The sequence below is a fragment of the Colobus angolensis genome, unplaced genomic scaffold (genome assembly GCF_000951035.1).
Source record: "Colobus angolensis palliatus isolate OR3802 unplaced genomic scaffold, Cang.pa_1.0 Scaffold31, whole genome shotgun sequence".
Taxonomy (NCBI): domain Eukaryota; kingdom Metazoa; phylum Chordata; class Mammalia; order Primates; family Cercopithecidae; genus Colobus; species Colobus angolensis.
This window is the reverse complement of record NW_012116377.1, coordinates 10,148,348-10,163,551: the sequence shown is the minus strand read 5'-3', so window position 1 is coordinate 10,163,551 and position 15,204 is coordinate 10,148,348. Positions and strand designations below refer to the sequence as shown.

The following is a 15,204-nucleotide window of genomic DNA, read 5'->3' as shown; positions in this document are numbered from 1 at the left end:
TGCTGCACAGGTTTGTAACCCAGGGGCAGTAGGCTATACCATATAGCCTAGGTATGTATTAGGGTGTACTATCTAGGTTTGTGTAAGTACATTCTATGATGTTTGCACAGCAATATCACCTAATGACACATTGTTCCAAATGTATCCCCATTGTTTAAGGATGCATGACTGTACACCCTGACCAAGTGGGATTTATCCTAGGTGTGCAAGTTTGCTTTAACATCCAAAAATCAGTTAATGTAATATATTGATAAGAAATAAAAAAACACGTGATTATCTCAATACATGCAGAGAAAGTATTTGACAAAATTCAACAGCCTTTCATGGCAAAAAAAAAAAGAATAGAAGGGAACTTCCTCAACTTGATAAAGGTCACTTATGGAAAACCCACAACTAACATTATACCTGATGGTGAAAGACAGGATGCTTTTTCCTAAGATCCAGGGAGAAGACAAAGATATCTGCTTACACTACTTCTATTCAACATTATACTAGAAGTTCAAGCCACAGCTGACTGTTGGACAAGGACAATAAATGAAAAGGCATGTAGATTGCAAAGGAAGAAATAAAATAACTGTATTCACATATGACATAATCTTTCATATAGAACATTCTAAGGAATCCATTGAAAAACTATGAGAACTAATAAATGAGTTCAGTGAGGTTGTGGGATACAAGATTAATATAAAAACAATTGTATTCTATATACTAGCAATGAACAATCTGAAAATGAAATTAAGAAAATCCTATATACTGAAAACTATAAAACATCATTGAAAGAAATTTAACAAAACCTAAATTAATGACAAGTAGTCTCATGTTCATGGATTGAAAAACAGTATTGTTTAAATGGTCGTACTTCCCAAATTGATAGAGAGATTCAACACATTCTCTATAAAAATCCCAGCTTTTTTTTGTAGAAATTGACAAGATGATCCTAGAATTCATATGGAAATGCAAAGAGTGGAGCATAGCCAACATAATCTTGGAAAATCTTGGAAAAGTACAAAGTTGGAGGACTCACACTTTCAAACATACTACCAACCTGCAATTATCATGACTGTGTGGTTCTAGTTTAAGGATAGATACATAGATCAATGGAGTAGAATTGAGAGTAAATTGATCAATGGAGTAGAATTGAGAGTAATTACAGGAGTAAACGCATTATGGTTATTTAATTTTCAACAGTGATGCCAAGACAATGGTGAAATAATAGTCTTTTAGACAAATGGTGCTAGGACAACTAGGTAGCCACATGCAAAAGAATGAAGTTGGACCCCTACCTCAAAAAAATATATAAATAAAATGTATCCTTAAAATTAACAACAAAACTATACAACTCTTAGGAGAAAACACATATAAATCTTTGTATAATCTTGTATTAGGTTTTTAAGACTTGACACCAAAATCACAATGAAAAAAGAAAAAATACTCCAGGCACATTACAGGAATTACACCTGTAATCCCAGCACTTTGGGAGGCCAAGGTGGGCAGATCAGTTGGGCCCATGAGTTCAAGACCAGCATGGGCAACATGGCGAAACCTCGTCTCTACAAAAAATACAAAAATTATCCAGGCATGGTGGTGCACGCCTGTAGTCCCAGCTACTTAGGAGGCTGAGGTCGGAGGACGGCTTGAGCCTAGGAGGTGGAAGTTGCAGTGAGCTGAGATCGCACCAATGCAGTCCAGCCTGGGCAACAGCCAGACTTTGTCTCAAAAAACAAAAGAAAAGAAGAAAAGGGTAAGGTGGACGTCATCAAAACTAAAAACTTTTTTGGAGATAAGTTCTTACAGTGTTGCCCAGGCTGGTCTCACGCTTGTGGGCTCAAAACAGTCCTCCCACCTCAGCCTCTAGAGTAGTCTGGATTACAGGTGTGTACTACTTCACCCAATTCAGAATTAAAAACTTTGTTCTTCAAACAACACTATTAAGAAAGTGAAAAGGCAGCCCACAGAATGGGAGAAAATACTTGTAAATCATATGTCTGATGAGGAACTAGTATCTAAAATATGTAAGTACCTCTTACAACTAAACAATAAAAAGACATAGTCCAGTTTAAAAATGGAGAAAGGATTGGACTAGGCATTTTTGTGAAGAATTTGTACAACTGGACAATTAACACATGAAATTGTTACGTCATAGTCATTAGGGAAATACAAAGCAAAGTTACAAGGAGATGCCACTTCATACCTATTAGGATAGCTAAAATTAAAAAGATAGTAACAAGCGTGGATGAGGATATAGAGAAATTGGAACCCCCATACTTTGCCAGTGGGGTTCTAAAATTATGCAATCACTTTGGAAAACAGTTTGGAAGTTCCTCAAAAAGTTAAAAAGAGTTACTGTATAGTCCAGCAATTCTACTCTTAGTTATACCTCAGAGAAATGCAAACATATGTCCTCACAAAAATGTGTGTATGAATATAGCATTATGCAAAATAATTCATGAATAGCAGCATTATTCAAAGCCAAAAAGTGTGGACGCCCAACTGTCCATCAACTGATGAGTGGATAAATAAAATGTGGTATATCTATATAGTGTATTATTCAGCCATAAAAGGCAATAAAGTACAGATATATATAAAACAATGTCTATGAACCTTAAAAACATTATGCTAAGAAAGAAGTCAATCATAAAAAAGTCACATATTAATCATTCTCTTTATATGAAATGTCCAGAATAGGCAAATCCGGAGAGACAGGAAATAGATTAATGATTGACAGGAGCTAGAGGAATGGAGGGAAATAGGCAGTGACTACTAATAATAGGTACAAGGCTTCTTTTGGGGGTGATGAAAATATGGAATTAGGTATTTATGATTGTTGTACAACTCTGTGAGTATACGAAAAACTCCTGAATTGTGTGTTTTAAAAGTATGAATTTTATTGAATGTGGATTATATTTCAATTTTTAAAATCACTAATAAATTCAATTATTACTTTGAAGACTTCCAGTTCTAGTAGTGATGGAGTAGGTAATTCAGATCACCAGTCCCACTGAGTACATGTAGAAAAGCTCAATGAAATGTATATATTCTATAGAATATGTGTCTAATCTAATATAGAATTTAATCCTATATAATCTTCCTGATATCTCTGGAGATCCAACAAGATTTCTAAGAATTAGTGGGGTGCAGAGTAGGATGGAGGCCCAGGGAGATGAGCTCAGTGTTCATAGCTACTTTTTCCTTTGGTGCTTTTACCCATTTTGGAGAGAGCAGTTGACAGATTAGAGAACAGGGTCTGCCAAGATGGTGAACCTTATGAGCATCTCTCCAGCTTTGGTTTATGACTTCAGATTTTTTGCACCCTAGGAATATGGGTGAGCTTAGTTTTGAATCATACTATTCTCTAAAATTGGAGTGAGGTGATTCCACTGTGCTAATTCTCCAAAGGTCCTGGCAGAAGCAATCAAATATCTTTCTTGGAAGAAGATAGTGTCATAAGCTTCAAATTATGTCCACAACAAGATTTTGAAAATAAAATGTTTGGCAAACAATCATAGATAATTAAGCACCTTAAGAGACTACACTACATGAGCAAAGATCATCAGAAATGCGTGCGCGCGCACATGCACACACACACACACGCGCGCACGATCTGATAGAAACAATGGAAGCCAGAAGACAACTTAATGATAACTTTGAAAGGATGAAAGAAAATAACTGCAAATGTAGAATTCTGTGCTTTACAAAAATATCCTCAAAGAATGCAGTGGCAAGAATAGATATCCGTGTATTTTTCCTGATCCTGATATTAGCAGCGAAAACATTCAGTCTCTAGGTTTTGCTGGTCGTATGGCCTCTGCTGGTATAACACATGAAAGTAGCCATAGGTGTTATATAAAAGAATGAGTGAGGCTGTGAGGCAATAAAACTTTATTTACAAAAATAGGTGGTGAGCTAAATTTAGTCTGTGGGTCATAATTTGCCAACCTGTGCTGTCTGCTAATCTCTGGCACAGAGTTGACATAACCTTGTGACAGTATGGCAAATATGCTGATATCTTTATCAGATAAAAGTAAAATGCTTCTGATTTTTCTCTGTTTATCAGGATAGAGAAAAATGTGTTACCAAATGAGTACCTACAGATCAGAGAATGAATTGTTTTGTTCTGTAAGAAGACTGCATTTGGAAAAGCACATGCAGTTGAAACCTACAGTCGTCCTCCAAGACACATCCATTTGGGAGACATACTGGAGAGTTAAATGGGAATATAATAGGAATTGCTACCTATGTGTCCTTTAAGCCTTGGATGGTGGCACCGATCGCTGTAATTACCTTGATGATATTTGGGTTGGGGGAGCTCCAAAACTTCCATTGGCCCTTCCTTCTCTAATTCCATGGGTCTGGGAGTCAGTATTGCAAAAGATATCTGTTCATTAATATACACTAAGGATTCAGGAATATAACCTAAATTAGGGGTGGGGGTCCAACCTGACTCACCAGGACGTGGACTCTGTTAGAAATTCCATGTATCACCTGACTTCCGTAAGTCCCCACCCTGACCTGCAGTGACATCCTGGATCACCAAACGTTAGACACTTGGAAAATGGGGAGAGTCTGGTATTTGTTATTGTTTTAAGGAAGAGGGGCCAGGTGCAGTGGTTCATGCCTGTAATCCCAGCACTTGAGGAGGTCAGGGCGGGAGGATGGCTTGAGCTTAAGAGTTTGAAACCAGCCTGGATAACAAAGCAAGACCCTGTTTCTACAAAAAATTAAAAGATTAGCTAGGTGTGGTGGCACATGACTGTAGTCCCAGCTACTAGAAAGGCTAAGGCAGGAGGATTGCTTGAGCCTGGGAGGTTGAGGCTGCAGTAAGCCTTGATCAAGCCACTATACTACAGCCTGGGTGACAGAGTGAGACCTTGTCTCAAAAAAAAAAAAAGTTTTAAAAGAAACTCACAAGTAGAACTTACTTTAGTTTTATTTTTGAGATGGAGTCATGCTCTGTCGCCCAGCAGGCTTGAGTGCAGTGGCGCAATCTCAGCCTGCTGCAACCTCCACCTCCCAGGTTCAAGCATTTCTTCTGCCTCAGCCTCCCGAGTAGCTGGGATTACAGGAGCATGCCACCATGCCTGGCTAATTTTTGTATTTTTAGTAGAGACAGGGTTTCACCATGTTGGCCACATCTGGTCTTTAACTCCTGACCTCATGATCTGCCAATCTTGGCCTCTCAAAGTGCTAGGATTGCAGGCGTGCACCACCGCGCCCAGCCTAGAACTTTTTTTAATATAACTTTAAATTTATTTTTAATTCAGACCAAGCCTACATAATATTTTTTATAGTCCCCAAGTTAAAATATATGTTTATGTTTTGGAACTTCTAAATAAAACTATTCAGTTTATTTTAGAATCTGGTTAATAGTTACTTGATAAACATCATTTTTCAGGTTTTTCCTCCCTCTGTTACAGTACCTTACTCTCAATATCTTTTTTGTATTTCTTGACTTTTTTCTCTTTCTGGTCTTTTGATCCTCTCCCCACAGTCTGGCATGAGTGTTTTTATCTTGCCATACTTACGCTGTTCTGAAGTCTACAGATGTTGTTCATGGTTTTAAAATGTGAAATGAAGGGTACTGTGTTCTGCTTTTACTTCTTTTAAAACTGTTTATTATGGAAAATTTCAAAGTAAACAGAATAGTATAAATAAATGGAATGGTATGGTTAACTCTCATGTACCCAACTGTACCAACTATATCAACATTTTGCCATTCTTTTTTCATCTGTACTTCTACCTACTCCCCACTCATCCACTCAGTAATTTATTTCTACATTTTTTAAGGGAGATTTACATATATTAAAATGCACAAATCTTTGCTATGTCCACCCCGTTTTAAAGTATATACTTCATTATTACTCAGGTATGGTGAGGAAGAGATGACTGTCATAAAAAAGATAGTTTGTTATACTCACTGATCCCTAGAGAAGGGAGCATACAAGGATGTACCAATGTGGGTCAGGAGGAAAATGTGGGCAAGAACTTTTATTGTGGCTTTGGTGGTAAGGAATGGGTGAGGCAGGATAAGGAGGTTTTAAGATTGGCCAGTTTGAATAATTTCAATGGACTCTGGGGCATAGGTTCTATCTCTAATTGTCTGATACCTGGCCCTGGGATGATTGGGATAGGGAAATGGCCCTGAGTGTGATGAGAGCCTTGTAGAAGAGTTGGTTGATAGCGTGAGTCTGGATTGATTGGAATGCATACAAAAGGCGGACTCAGGCGAGTTGTTTGCCATCCCTAGGAATTAGCTATCCCTGGGAGAGGCAGTTCTTCCAGGGCTAGCAAGGCCCAAGAGTTTGTCAAAGCATCAAAAATACAGAATAAAAAGGCATGATTAATAAACACCCTTATCACAATATAGGACATTTCCATCTCCCCCATAAAGTTCCTTTGTGTCCCTTTTCAGTCAATTTCCACCATCCTCTAGACAACCACTGTTTTTGTTTTTTTCCACTGGAACTTTGTATTATTCCAGAACTTTATGTAAAAAAAGACCATATTATGTGACCGTTGTGTTCAGCTTCTTTTGCACAGCAAAATGTTATACATACATGTTGCCTGTCTCAGTAATTTGTTCCTTTTTATTCCTGAGCAGTATTCCATTGTATGAATGTACCACAATTTATTTGTTTATTCTCTTGCTGATGGACATAAACTTCAGTTTTTATTATTGTACATAAAGCTACTATGAACATTCATCCTTTTGTTGACATGTATTTTCATTTCCCTTGAGTAAATATTAGGAGTGGAATTGATAGGTCAAAAGGTTGCCTGTTTAAGAAACTGCCAGTTTTCTGAAATAGTTGTACCATTTTATTCCCAACAAGCAATTTATAAGCATTTTGATTACTCCACATCTTCACCAATATTTAGTGGTGTTAGTCTTTTTACTTTTATGTTGTGCTTTAAAAAAGAAGACTTCATAAAACCCTAAATTTAGGGTTTAAACTGATAGAAACACTTCTGTCAGTTTCTCTGACACTTGTATATTTTTAATCTCTTTTATCATTTTCTAGATAATTTGTCAGTTGCCTGAAAATGCTGCTCTGTTTTGGCTAGTGCCCACAAGCCAAATAGATTTACTAATCTCTCTTTCTTACACACACACACACACCCCCACCCCTCATAATCCAACAGGTATTTATCATTTTTTTCTCTAAAGTATTATGCTAAATTTTGTGGAAGCATTTTTTAGAAATATAGTAAACACATTAACTGTACTCAGAATGGGAAAGGGAAATACAATCCAATAAGTAAAACACATAGTAGAATGTGATACATGCTCCAAAAGAGGTAAGAAGGAAGACATTTTCAGATTTTTGTAGAGACAGGGCCTCGCTATGTTGCCCAGGCTGGTCTTCAACTCCTAGCCTCAAGTGATCCTCTGGCCTTGGCCTCCCAAAGTGCTGGTATTACAGGCATGAGACACTGCATCTGGCCTTTCTCTACATTTCATTAGTTTCAGATCTTCATTACTTCCTAATGTAGAATTGTAGCTAGACCTAAGTGCTAATTGTGAAGATGGTCCTTCTGGCTGTCTGACTTATAAAAACGTATTTAATCTTACTTTACAGATGGGAAAGTTTAGGCACAGAAAAATTAGTCATTCCAGTTCAGTCACAGAGAAGTTAGTCATTTCTGTCACATCAATGAAGTATGCAGTTCTGAAGAGTAAATGGGACAATGTGTGCTTAGTGAGAAGGTACTCAGAAAAATATTATTTCTCCCTCCCTTACTTTTGATCTCTTTACAACCCATTAATAGATTAATTTTCTTTAAGTATAACCTTCATCATATGAGACTCTTGTTCTTCAGTGGCTCCCTATTGTCTAATTTTCCATAATTGTTAGCCTAGAATTGTATACTATCTATCAATTTGTGTCCACCTCCCTTTCTGACTTTATTTCTCCCCACTTTTCACAAACATCGCTTTGAGCCAAACCAAACCAAACCACTAGCAATGCCCTGTAGCAGAATGGCTGAGAACATGAATTCCAGAAGCATCTAAATCCAGTTCACGTACTTACTTTGTGCCCTTGAGCAAATTATTTAATGTCCCTAAACCTTTCCTATTCTGGGGGAGGGGAGCAGGATAATTATAGTGCCTACTGCATTGGGTTGTTGGAAGGATAAAGTGAGACCAAGTATATAAAGCACTTGGTGCCTGGTGTGTTGAGAGCAGTCACTGTTGGTAGTGGTAGTAGTAGTTGATGCTTTTGTTATTTGTTTCTCCCATTTCCATCTCCATCACATTCACGTTCTTTTCTCTGCATGGAATGCATTTCTTCTTTGTACCTGACTACATTTTATCTATCTTCAAAGATCTTTCCTGGTTCTAGTCACCACCCTCCCCTTACTTTATCTTTCAACTTCATCATTCCTTGCCTCTTTTAGCTTAGAATGCTTATTACTTTCATATACTTACCTGTTTTATCTCTTTTATAAAAGACTAGAAGTGCCTTGAGGGCAGAACATGTAATTCAATTTTTGTATCTTCTAAAGCATAGCATCTTACACAGAACCAGGCCAGAAAGTATTTACTGAATAAATATATTAATTTACTGAAACCAATAGCCCTTTGTTTCCAAGGGATTTATTCTTACTTCTTTAGGAACTTTTGCAGAGTCTCCATAAACCATTGGTACATTTTCAGAAACATTTAATTTTGTTATCAACATGCCATCCTTGGGTTCAAGAAGACTAAAGGAAAGACATTGTAGCAGAAGGCAATAATAACAAAAGCAAAACAAAACAAAAACTGACCAGGTGACACTGCTTTGGATTCAGCAAAATTATTGTTTTTCTACACTGGCTCTCATTTGTTATTGTTACAAATACTGTACACCAAATATTATAGTACCTAGAATAGTGCCAAATTAAGCATTTTTGGATAATAGTGGATCTAAAATCTGTTTTACTGAAGTAAAAAAAATAGCATAAATAGCTAATACATTAAAATGTGGTTAATATCTAGTTCAGTTTGTTAAAATGAGAAATTATTCTTAAGGAGTGTCACCTTCTTATATTGTGGGCAGATGAAGTATTCTCTTGATAACTTCTCAAGGTACAAGCCACAGAACCTGGGAAGTGGGTGGGGTGGAAGTGGGGGAATCTCTAGAATTTCTTCCCCACAGTGATTTGGCACAGCGCCAGCCTGTCCTTCATCAAAGGTGTACTGTGTTCTTGTTAAAGGAGGCTTATGATTTTTAAAGGCTTTTATGCCTTTAAATATTTTTGGTCATTTTGAAATAATTTATAAGTGGTATACTATCATTATAAAGAGTGTTCTAAGGCTAAGAGGCAAATGTTAGAAATTTAAGAAATATTTAATTTACATATATGTATTTTTTATTTCTTAAATAGGTATTCATCAATACACTAAAATGGTAGTATTTTTCCATTGAATAATGGCTACACCTTACTTGACTGAAAAAGCTAAGGTTTTTTAGTTATAATACAGAATATTATTTGAGGTTTTTGGTAAGGTAAACTTGTTTTAATATACTTTGGAGTATGATTTATATAACCTATTCAGTTGCCAGGTGGTTTTATTCTTGAGACCTATATTAAGAATTTCCTTTTTTAGTACAGGCCAGTTCTCCCTTACTCACTACTGAAAAGGGGTAGGGAGGGAGGCTGCAAAACATAATTAATGTATAGACCAATTAGATAGATTTTTAAATTGTGAAATTTTTTTTTTCTTTACTGATATAACACTTGGAAGCAATGTTGAATAGAGACATTTAATTTTCTGTTGTCATAGTAAAATCTCAAGGAAATTGAGAGCAGGCAGCTTGGGCACCAAAGAAGTTTAAGAAAATGTTATATAAGCACTTTCTGCTGAACTTTTTTGTGATATGTGGATTCTTGTGTTTTTGTAACCGTTTAGGGAAGATGTTCTGCTGTAATGGCTGAATATAAGTTGCAGAGATTTAAGCCCGCCCTTATATTAATGTTCCACCTCATTAACTTAATTGTTAGGGCGTTTACACTTCAGTGATTTAAATAAAATACTCTAAATGTGATTCTGTTGTCTTCTCTTTCCCTCTGTCTCCCGTTTGAGGTCTAGATGATGATGTATTTAGTTTTGTGTTTTCATGTAGACCCTGTTGTTAATTCTATTAAGCGTAAGATGATGATGAAGGGAAGCTATTGTATAACTCTTACGCTGCTGAAGCCCTGGAAGATAACGGAATGTATTTATGAAAATAAAATGGTCACTTCTTCAGCTGGTGTTTTATCATTTTTACCTTCCAGTGTTATTCAGAGGACCAGGAACTTCATAGCTATAAGACTCTATTCTGTTTTGGAGTTCAGATTGCTGATTATATATGAGCTTTCACACATATCCAGTGATACAGCCCTAGAACCCAGATAAGGGAAAGTTTTGTTTAAAAGTAAGCTATGTTTGTACTTAAAAATGTTTCCTAAGCATTTTCAGCAAAAGTAGGATTATTCAGTGAATTTCCAAGCAAAGTCACCTTTACAAATACTTGCACCTACTTGTAAATAGTAGACATATTTATGCAGTAAAGTTTTTTCTAAATGATTTGCTGCCAGTTGTGAGCATTCCTTAGCACTGTCTATCCCAAATGCAAGTTACATGTCTTTGTTAAAAATGTAGAGAAAGGCCAGATGCAGTGTCTCATGCCTGTAATACCAGCACTTTGGGAGGCCAAGGCCAGAGGATCACTTGAGGCTGGGAGTTGAAGACCAGCCTGGGCAACATAGCGAGGCCCTGTCTCTACAAAAATAGACACATGCACACGTATGTTTATTGCGGCACTATTCACAATAGCAAAGACTTGGAATCAACCCAAATGTCCATCAGTGACAGACTGGATTAAGAAAATGTGGCACATATACACCATGGAATACTATGCAGTCATAAAAAAAAGGATGAGTTTGTGTCCTTTGTAGGGACATGGATGCAGCTGGAAACCATCATTCTCAGCAAACTATCACAAGAACAGAAAACCAAATACCGCATGTTCTCACTCATAGGTGGGAATTGAACAATGAGATCACTTGGACACAGGAAGGGGAACATCACACACCGGGGCCTATTATGAGGGGGGGGAGGGGGGAGGGATAGCATTAGGAGATATACCTAATGTAAATGACAAGTTAATGAGTGCAGCACACCAACATGGCACATGTATACATATGTAACAAACCTGCACGTTGTGCACATGTAACCTAGAACTTAAATATAATAATAAAAAAGAAAGAAAAAATTAGCCAGGCACAGAGGCACATGCCTGTAATCGTAGAGAGTCAGGAATCTGAGACACGAGGGTCGCTTGAGTCCTGGAGTTTGAGGCTTGTAAGGGGCTGTGATCGTGACCCTGTCTCAAAGAAAAGAGAGAGGAAAGTTAACTTTTCAGGGAAATGAAGCTTTTATGTTGTCAAGCATTTTTCATTTTATAACAGTATTTAATTGTGAATATATATTGTTAAATAATTCTATGAAGTATCTGTTTGACCCATTTAAGTTGAGCAGTGAATTTGTTTTACCTAAGTTCATCTTTGTGAGGTATTGGTGTTCATTTCTAACTATTTATTTTATTTTCCAGGTCACCAGCGACTGGAACCAGCAACTCTGTCAGGGATTGTAGGATTTATCCTTAGTCTTTTATGTGGAGCTCTGAATTTAATTCGAGGCTTTCATGCTATAGAAAGTCTCCTGCAGGTACTGTGCTATTTTTGCAATTTCAGGTGACTGTGCCTGTTTATTCTACTTGTTACATAATTGATTTGAATTGGATTGGGTATTAGTATAATTTGCAGTGCAAGCTCAAAATCTGTGTTTTTTTTATAGCTGCTTTAGCCTCCTTTCTTCTAAAAGCACTGGTTGGCTTCTTTGATTCCATCGTCACATGTTTATTTATCATCTGCTCTTTAGCAGGCACTATAGGCACTCTGGGGACCCCAAGATGTGTGTGACATAGGCCTTGCAGTCTCATAACTGAAAGTTGAACTGGGGAGGCAAGGAAGTAATTGCCAAATACACAGAGTTGGAAAGGGGGAGAGGTCAGTATAATCAGGATTAGAGAAGGAAGGTTTTGTGGAGGAGAGTTGAGCGGGCCCTGGAAGATCTGACCAGACAAGACAGCAGTGGAAGAATGAAGAGGGCACATGTGGGCTGTGTTTGTTCCACTTCTGCGTATTCCCTACTTAGTTCATCTGCTCCTTTTTCTTTTTTTGTTAGTGGCTTCTTAAAACTTGAGCTTCCTGGAAAACCACAAATTTATTCAGATATTTCTAGCTATTTCATTTTCAAGTGGAGTTCTTTTCAGAAACTATAGCTATCAGAATATACTGATTTTTTCTCTTACACTTTTTGTAAACTTTTTGAAATTTTCTTCAAGTTTAGCACATTTGAGACTGCACAGCTTTCCTTTCCTGTATTTCTATTCACTTCCTCTGAAGGACTCTTGACACTCCCACATTATAAATCAGTCCTCTTTCATTAGTCAGCATTAAGTACAGAATGCCATTTGTAAAAATCCACTCAGCATACTTTATATTCTGTTTTTAAATTGCTGTTACTTTGGGGAACCCTCAGAGGGTATCTTTCTGCATCTATTTAGCCATGTAAAGCCAACAGCAGATGACGTCACATGTTTCAGCAGCAGAGCTTGTTCCTAAAGGATATGTTATGACTTTCTAATTCCTCTTCCAAGCACCCTTTGCCCGCAGGTTAAAGCTCCTCTCCCCTTTTAGGCACAGGACACCCGGCTGCCTTCCCTTGGCCTATTTCCTATCCACATGCCAGATCAGATTTATTCCAGCAGAAGGAGTTCGGTTTTCAGCTGTTTAGATTACCTAACAAAAAGAAGAAACAAAGGCAATTTGGAGATTGCTGATAGAAAAAGCTTATAAATAAGATACTCTTTTTTTTTTCTTTTTTTTTTTTGTACTCAACATAGTAGAAAGAACAGTAGTATAGGGGTGTGAAGAGTTGTTGGCAAAGCAGGCTTGGGCTTGGGTAGAGAAAATATTGACCACCGCAGAGCCTCACTATCTTTGACTTATAAAACAGTATACAAGTTATGGAACCTGGGGCTTAGACTACATTACCTTTAAGTTAAAATTCAGACAAGGCTATTGTATTTCACAAAACCAGTTTAAGGGAACAATAATTTATTTCAGCCACTCAGATATTATATCCCTCCTCTTGGGCTGATTTCTTTTTTTCTCCTCTGATTTAAAACTTAAAAACTGAGGAAAGTAGTATAAATTACAGCTTTTATGCTTTTGAGATACTGCAACGGGCTAAAGCCTACCTTGTTTCTTTATTGTTCCTTGTCTTCCCTCTGATCAGTAATGTCTCTGGCTCATTGCAATTGATAGAGTTTTAGGTTTCGGAAGAACAATAATCTGATTAATTACCACTTAAGTGTAACTGACTGACAGCTCTGAGATTTCTCAGCCTATTATACATTTTAAAAAGACGACTTTACAGACCATGAATATAGATAGAAAATCCTCAACAAAATACTATCAAATTGTATCCAACAATGTGCAAAAATAACACCACAACCAAGTAGAATTTATCCCAGGTATGCAGGGCTAGTCACTCTTAGAAGCCAATTAATCCATCACATCAACAGGCTAAAGAAGAAAAATCACCTGATCATATCAGTAGGTACAGAAAAAGCATTTGACAAAATCCAAACCCCATACATCATAAAATCTTGGAGCAAACTAGGAATAGAGGGAAACATCCTCAATTTGGTAAACAGCATCTATTGAAAGAACCTACAGCTAACATCATCTTTAATGGTGACAAACTGATGCTTCCCCCTAAGACTAGGAACAGGGCAAGGATGTCCCTACTTACCATTCTGTCCAACGTCATACTGGAAGTTCTAGTTGATGCAATAAGATGAGAATAGGAAATAAAAGATATACAGATTAGGAAGGGAAAAATAAAGCTGTCTTTGTTCACAGATGACATGACTATGTAGAATATTGTTGATTCTTTTTCTGTGTAGAATATGCCCTAAATCAACAACAATAACCAAAGCCTGGAATTAATAAGTAATCATAGCAAGACTGCAGGATATGAAGTTAATAGACAAAACTCAATTGCTTTCCTATATACCTACAAAGAATTAAAATTTGAAATTAAAAATACAATACCATGTATAGTGACACCAAACAAAAAGAGACACTTCAGAATAAATCTAACAATGTATGTACAAGATCTTTATGAGAAAAATGATAAAACTCTGATCAAATAAATCAAAGAAGATCTAAATAAATGGAGAGATATTCCATATTTATAAACAGGGAGACTCAATATTGTTTAGGTGTCATTTCTTCCCAACTTGGCCTGTGGATTCAGTACAATCCCAATCAAAATTTCAACAAGTTATTTTATGGATATTAATAGTGATTCTAAAGTTCATGTGGAAAAGCAAGCACCTGGTGTATAGAGAAAAACAGACTGTTTGCTTCTGTACTCTCACGATTCTCAATACTTCCAGAACTTCATTTTTGACACGAGATGTGTGGGAAGTTTTCTCACATCAACAAATTCCCCAGTACCAGCTAGGTGTCCCTTAATTCACATCACTTTTAATACTATCTGCCTGGAGTTAACCCAGACATCACAGGTAAAGAGTTCAGTCCCACGAGAATGCTCCCACCTCAGATGCTAGTTGCAAGTTCAGGTTGTCACCAATTGGAAGTTCCCACAACCCCCTCCTTGGATTCAGTAATCTACTAGAGTGGTTCACAGAACTCAGGGAAATATGTTTACTTGTTTATTATAAAGGAAATTACAAAGAATAAAGGTGAATAGCCATGAAGAGGTACATAGGGGAAGGTCTGAAAGAGTCCTGAGCACAGGAACTTCTATCCTCATGGAGTTGGGGCTTGTCACCTTCCTGGCACATGGCACCCACCCAGAAGTTCTGTGAACCCCATCTTTTAGGGATTTTTATGGAGGGTTCTTCATGTAGGCATGATTGATTATTAATTCAATCTCTAGTTTCTCTCCCCTCCCCAGAGGGTGGGGGTAGGACTTAAAGTTATTAGCTTCTAATCATGGCTTGGTCTTTGTGGTAACCAGGCCCATCTAGGATCCCACCAAGAATTACCTGATTAGAATAAAAGATGTTCTTATTACCTGGGAAATTCCAAGGGATTTAGGAGTTCTGTGTCAGATGCTGTTTATATATATATATGAAG

General features: G+C 37.1%; 1 protein-coding gene across 2 annotated transcripts in view; it reads left to right on the top strand.

Annotated features, from left to right (window-relative positions):
* Positions 1-15,204, top strand: part of SEC22A (SEC22 vesicle trafficking protein homolog A (S. cerevisiae)) — a 69,274-nt gene that overhangs the window by 31,252 nt on the left and 22,818 nt on the right. For both annotated transcript variants that reach the window (XM_011950794.1, XM_011950795.1), the window contains one exon: positions 11,580-11,695. In XM_011950794.1, the coding sequence (XP_011806184.1) occupies positions 11,580-11,695 (116 nt within the window). The remainder of the gene's footprint in view (positions 1-11,579; positions 11,696-15,204) is intronic.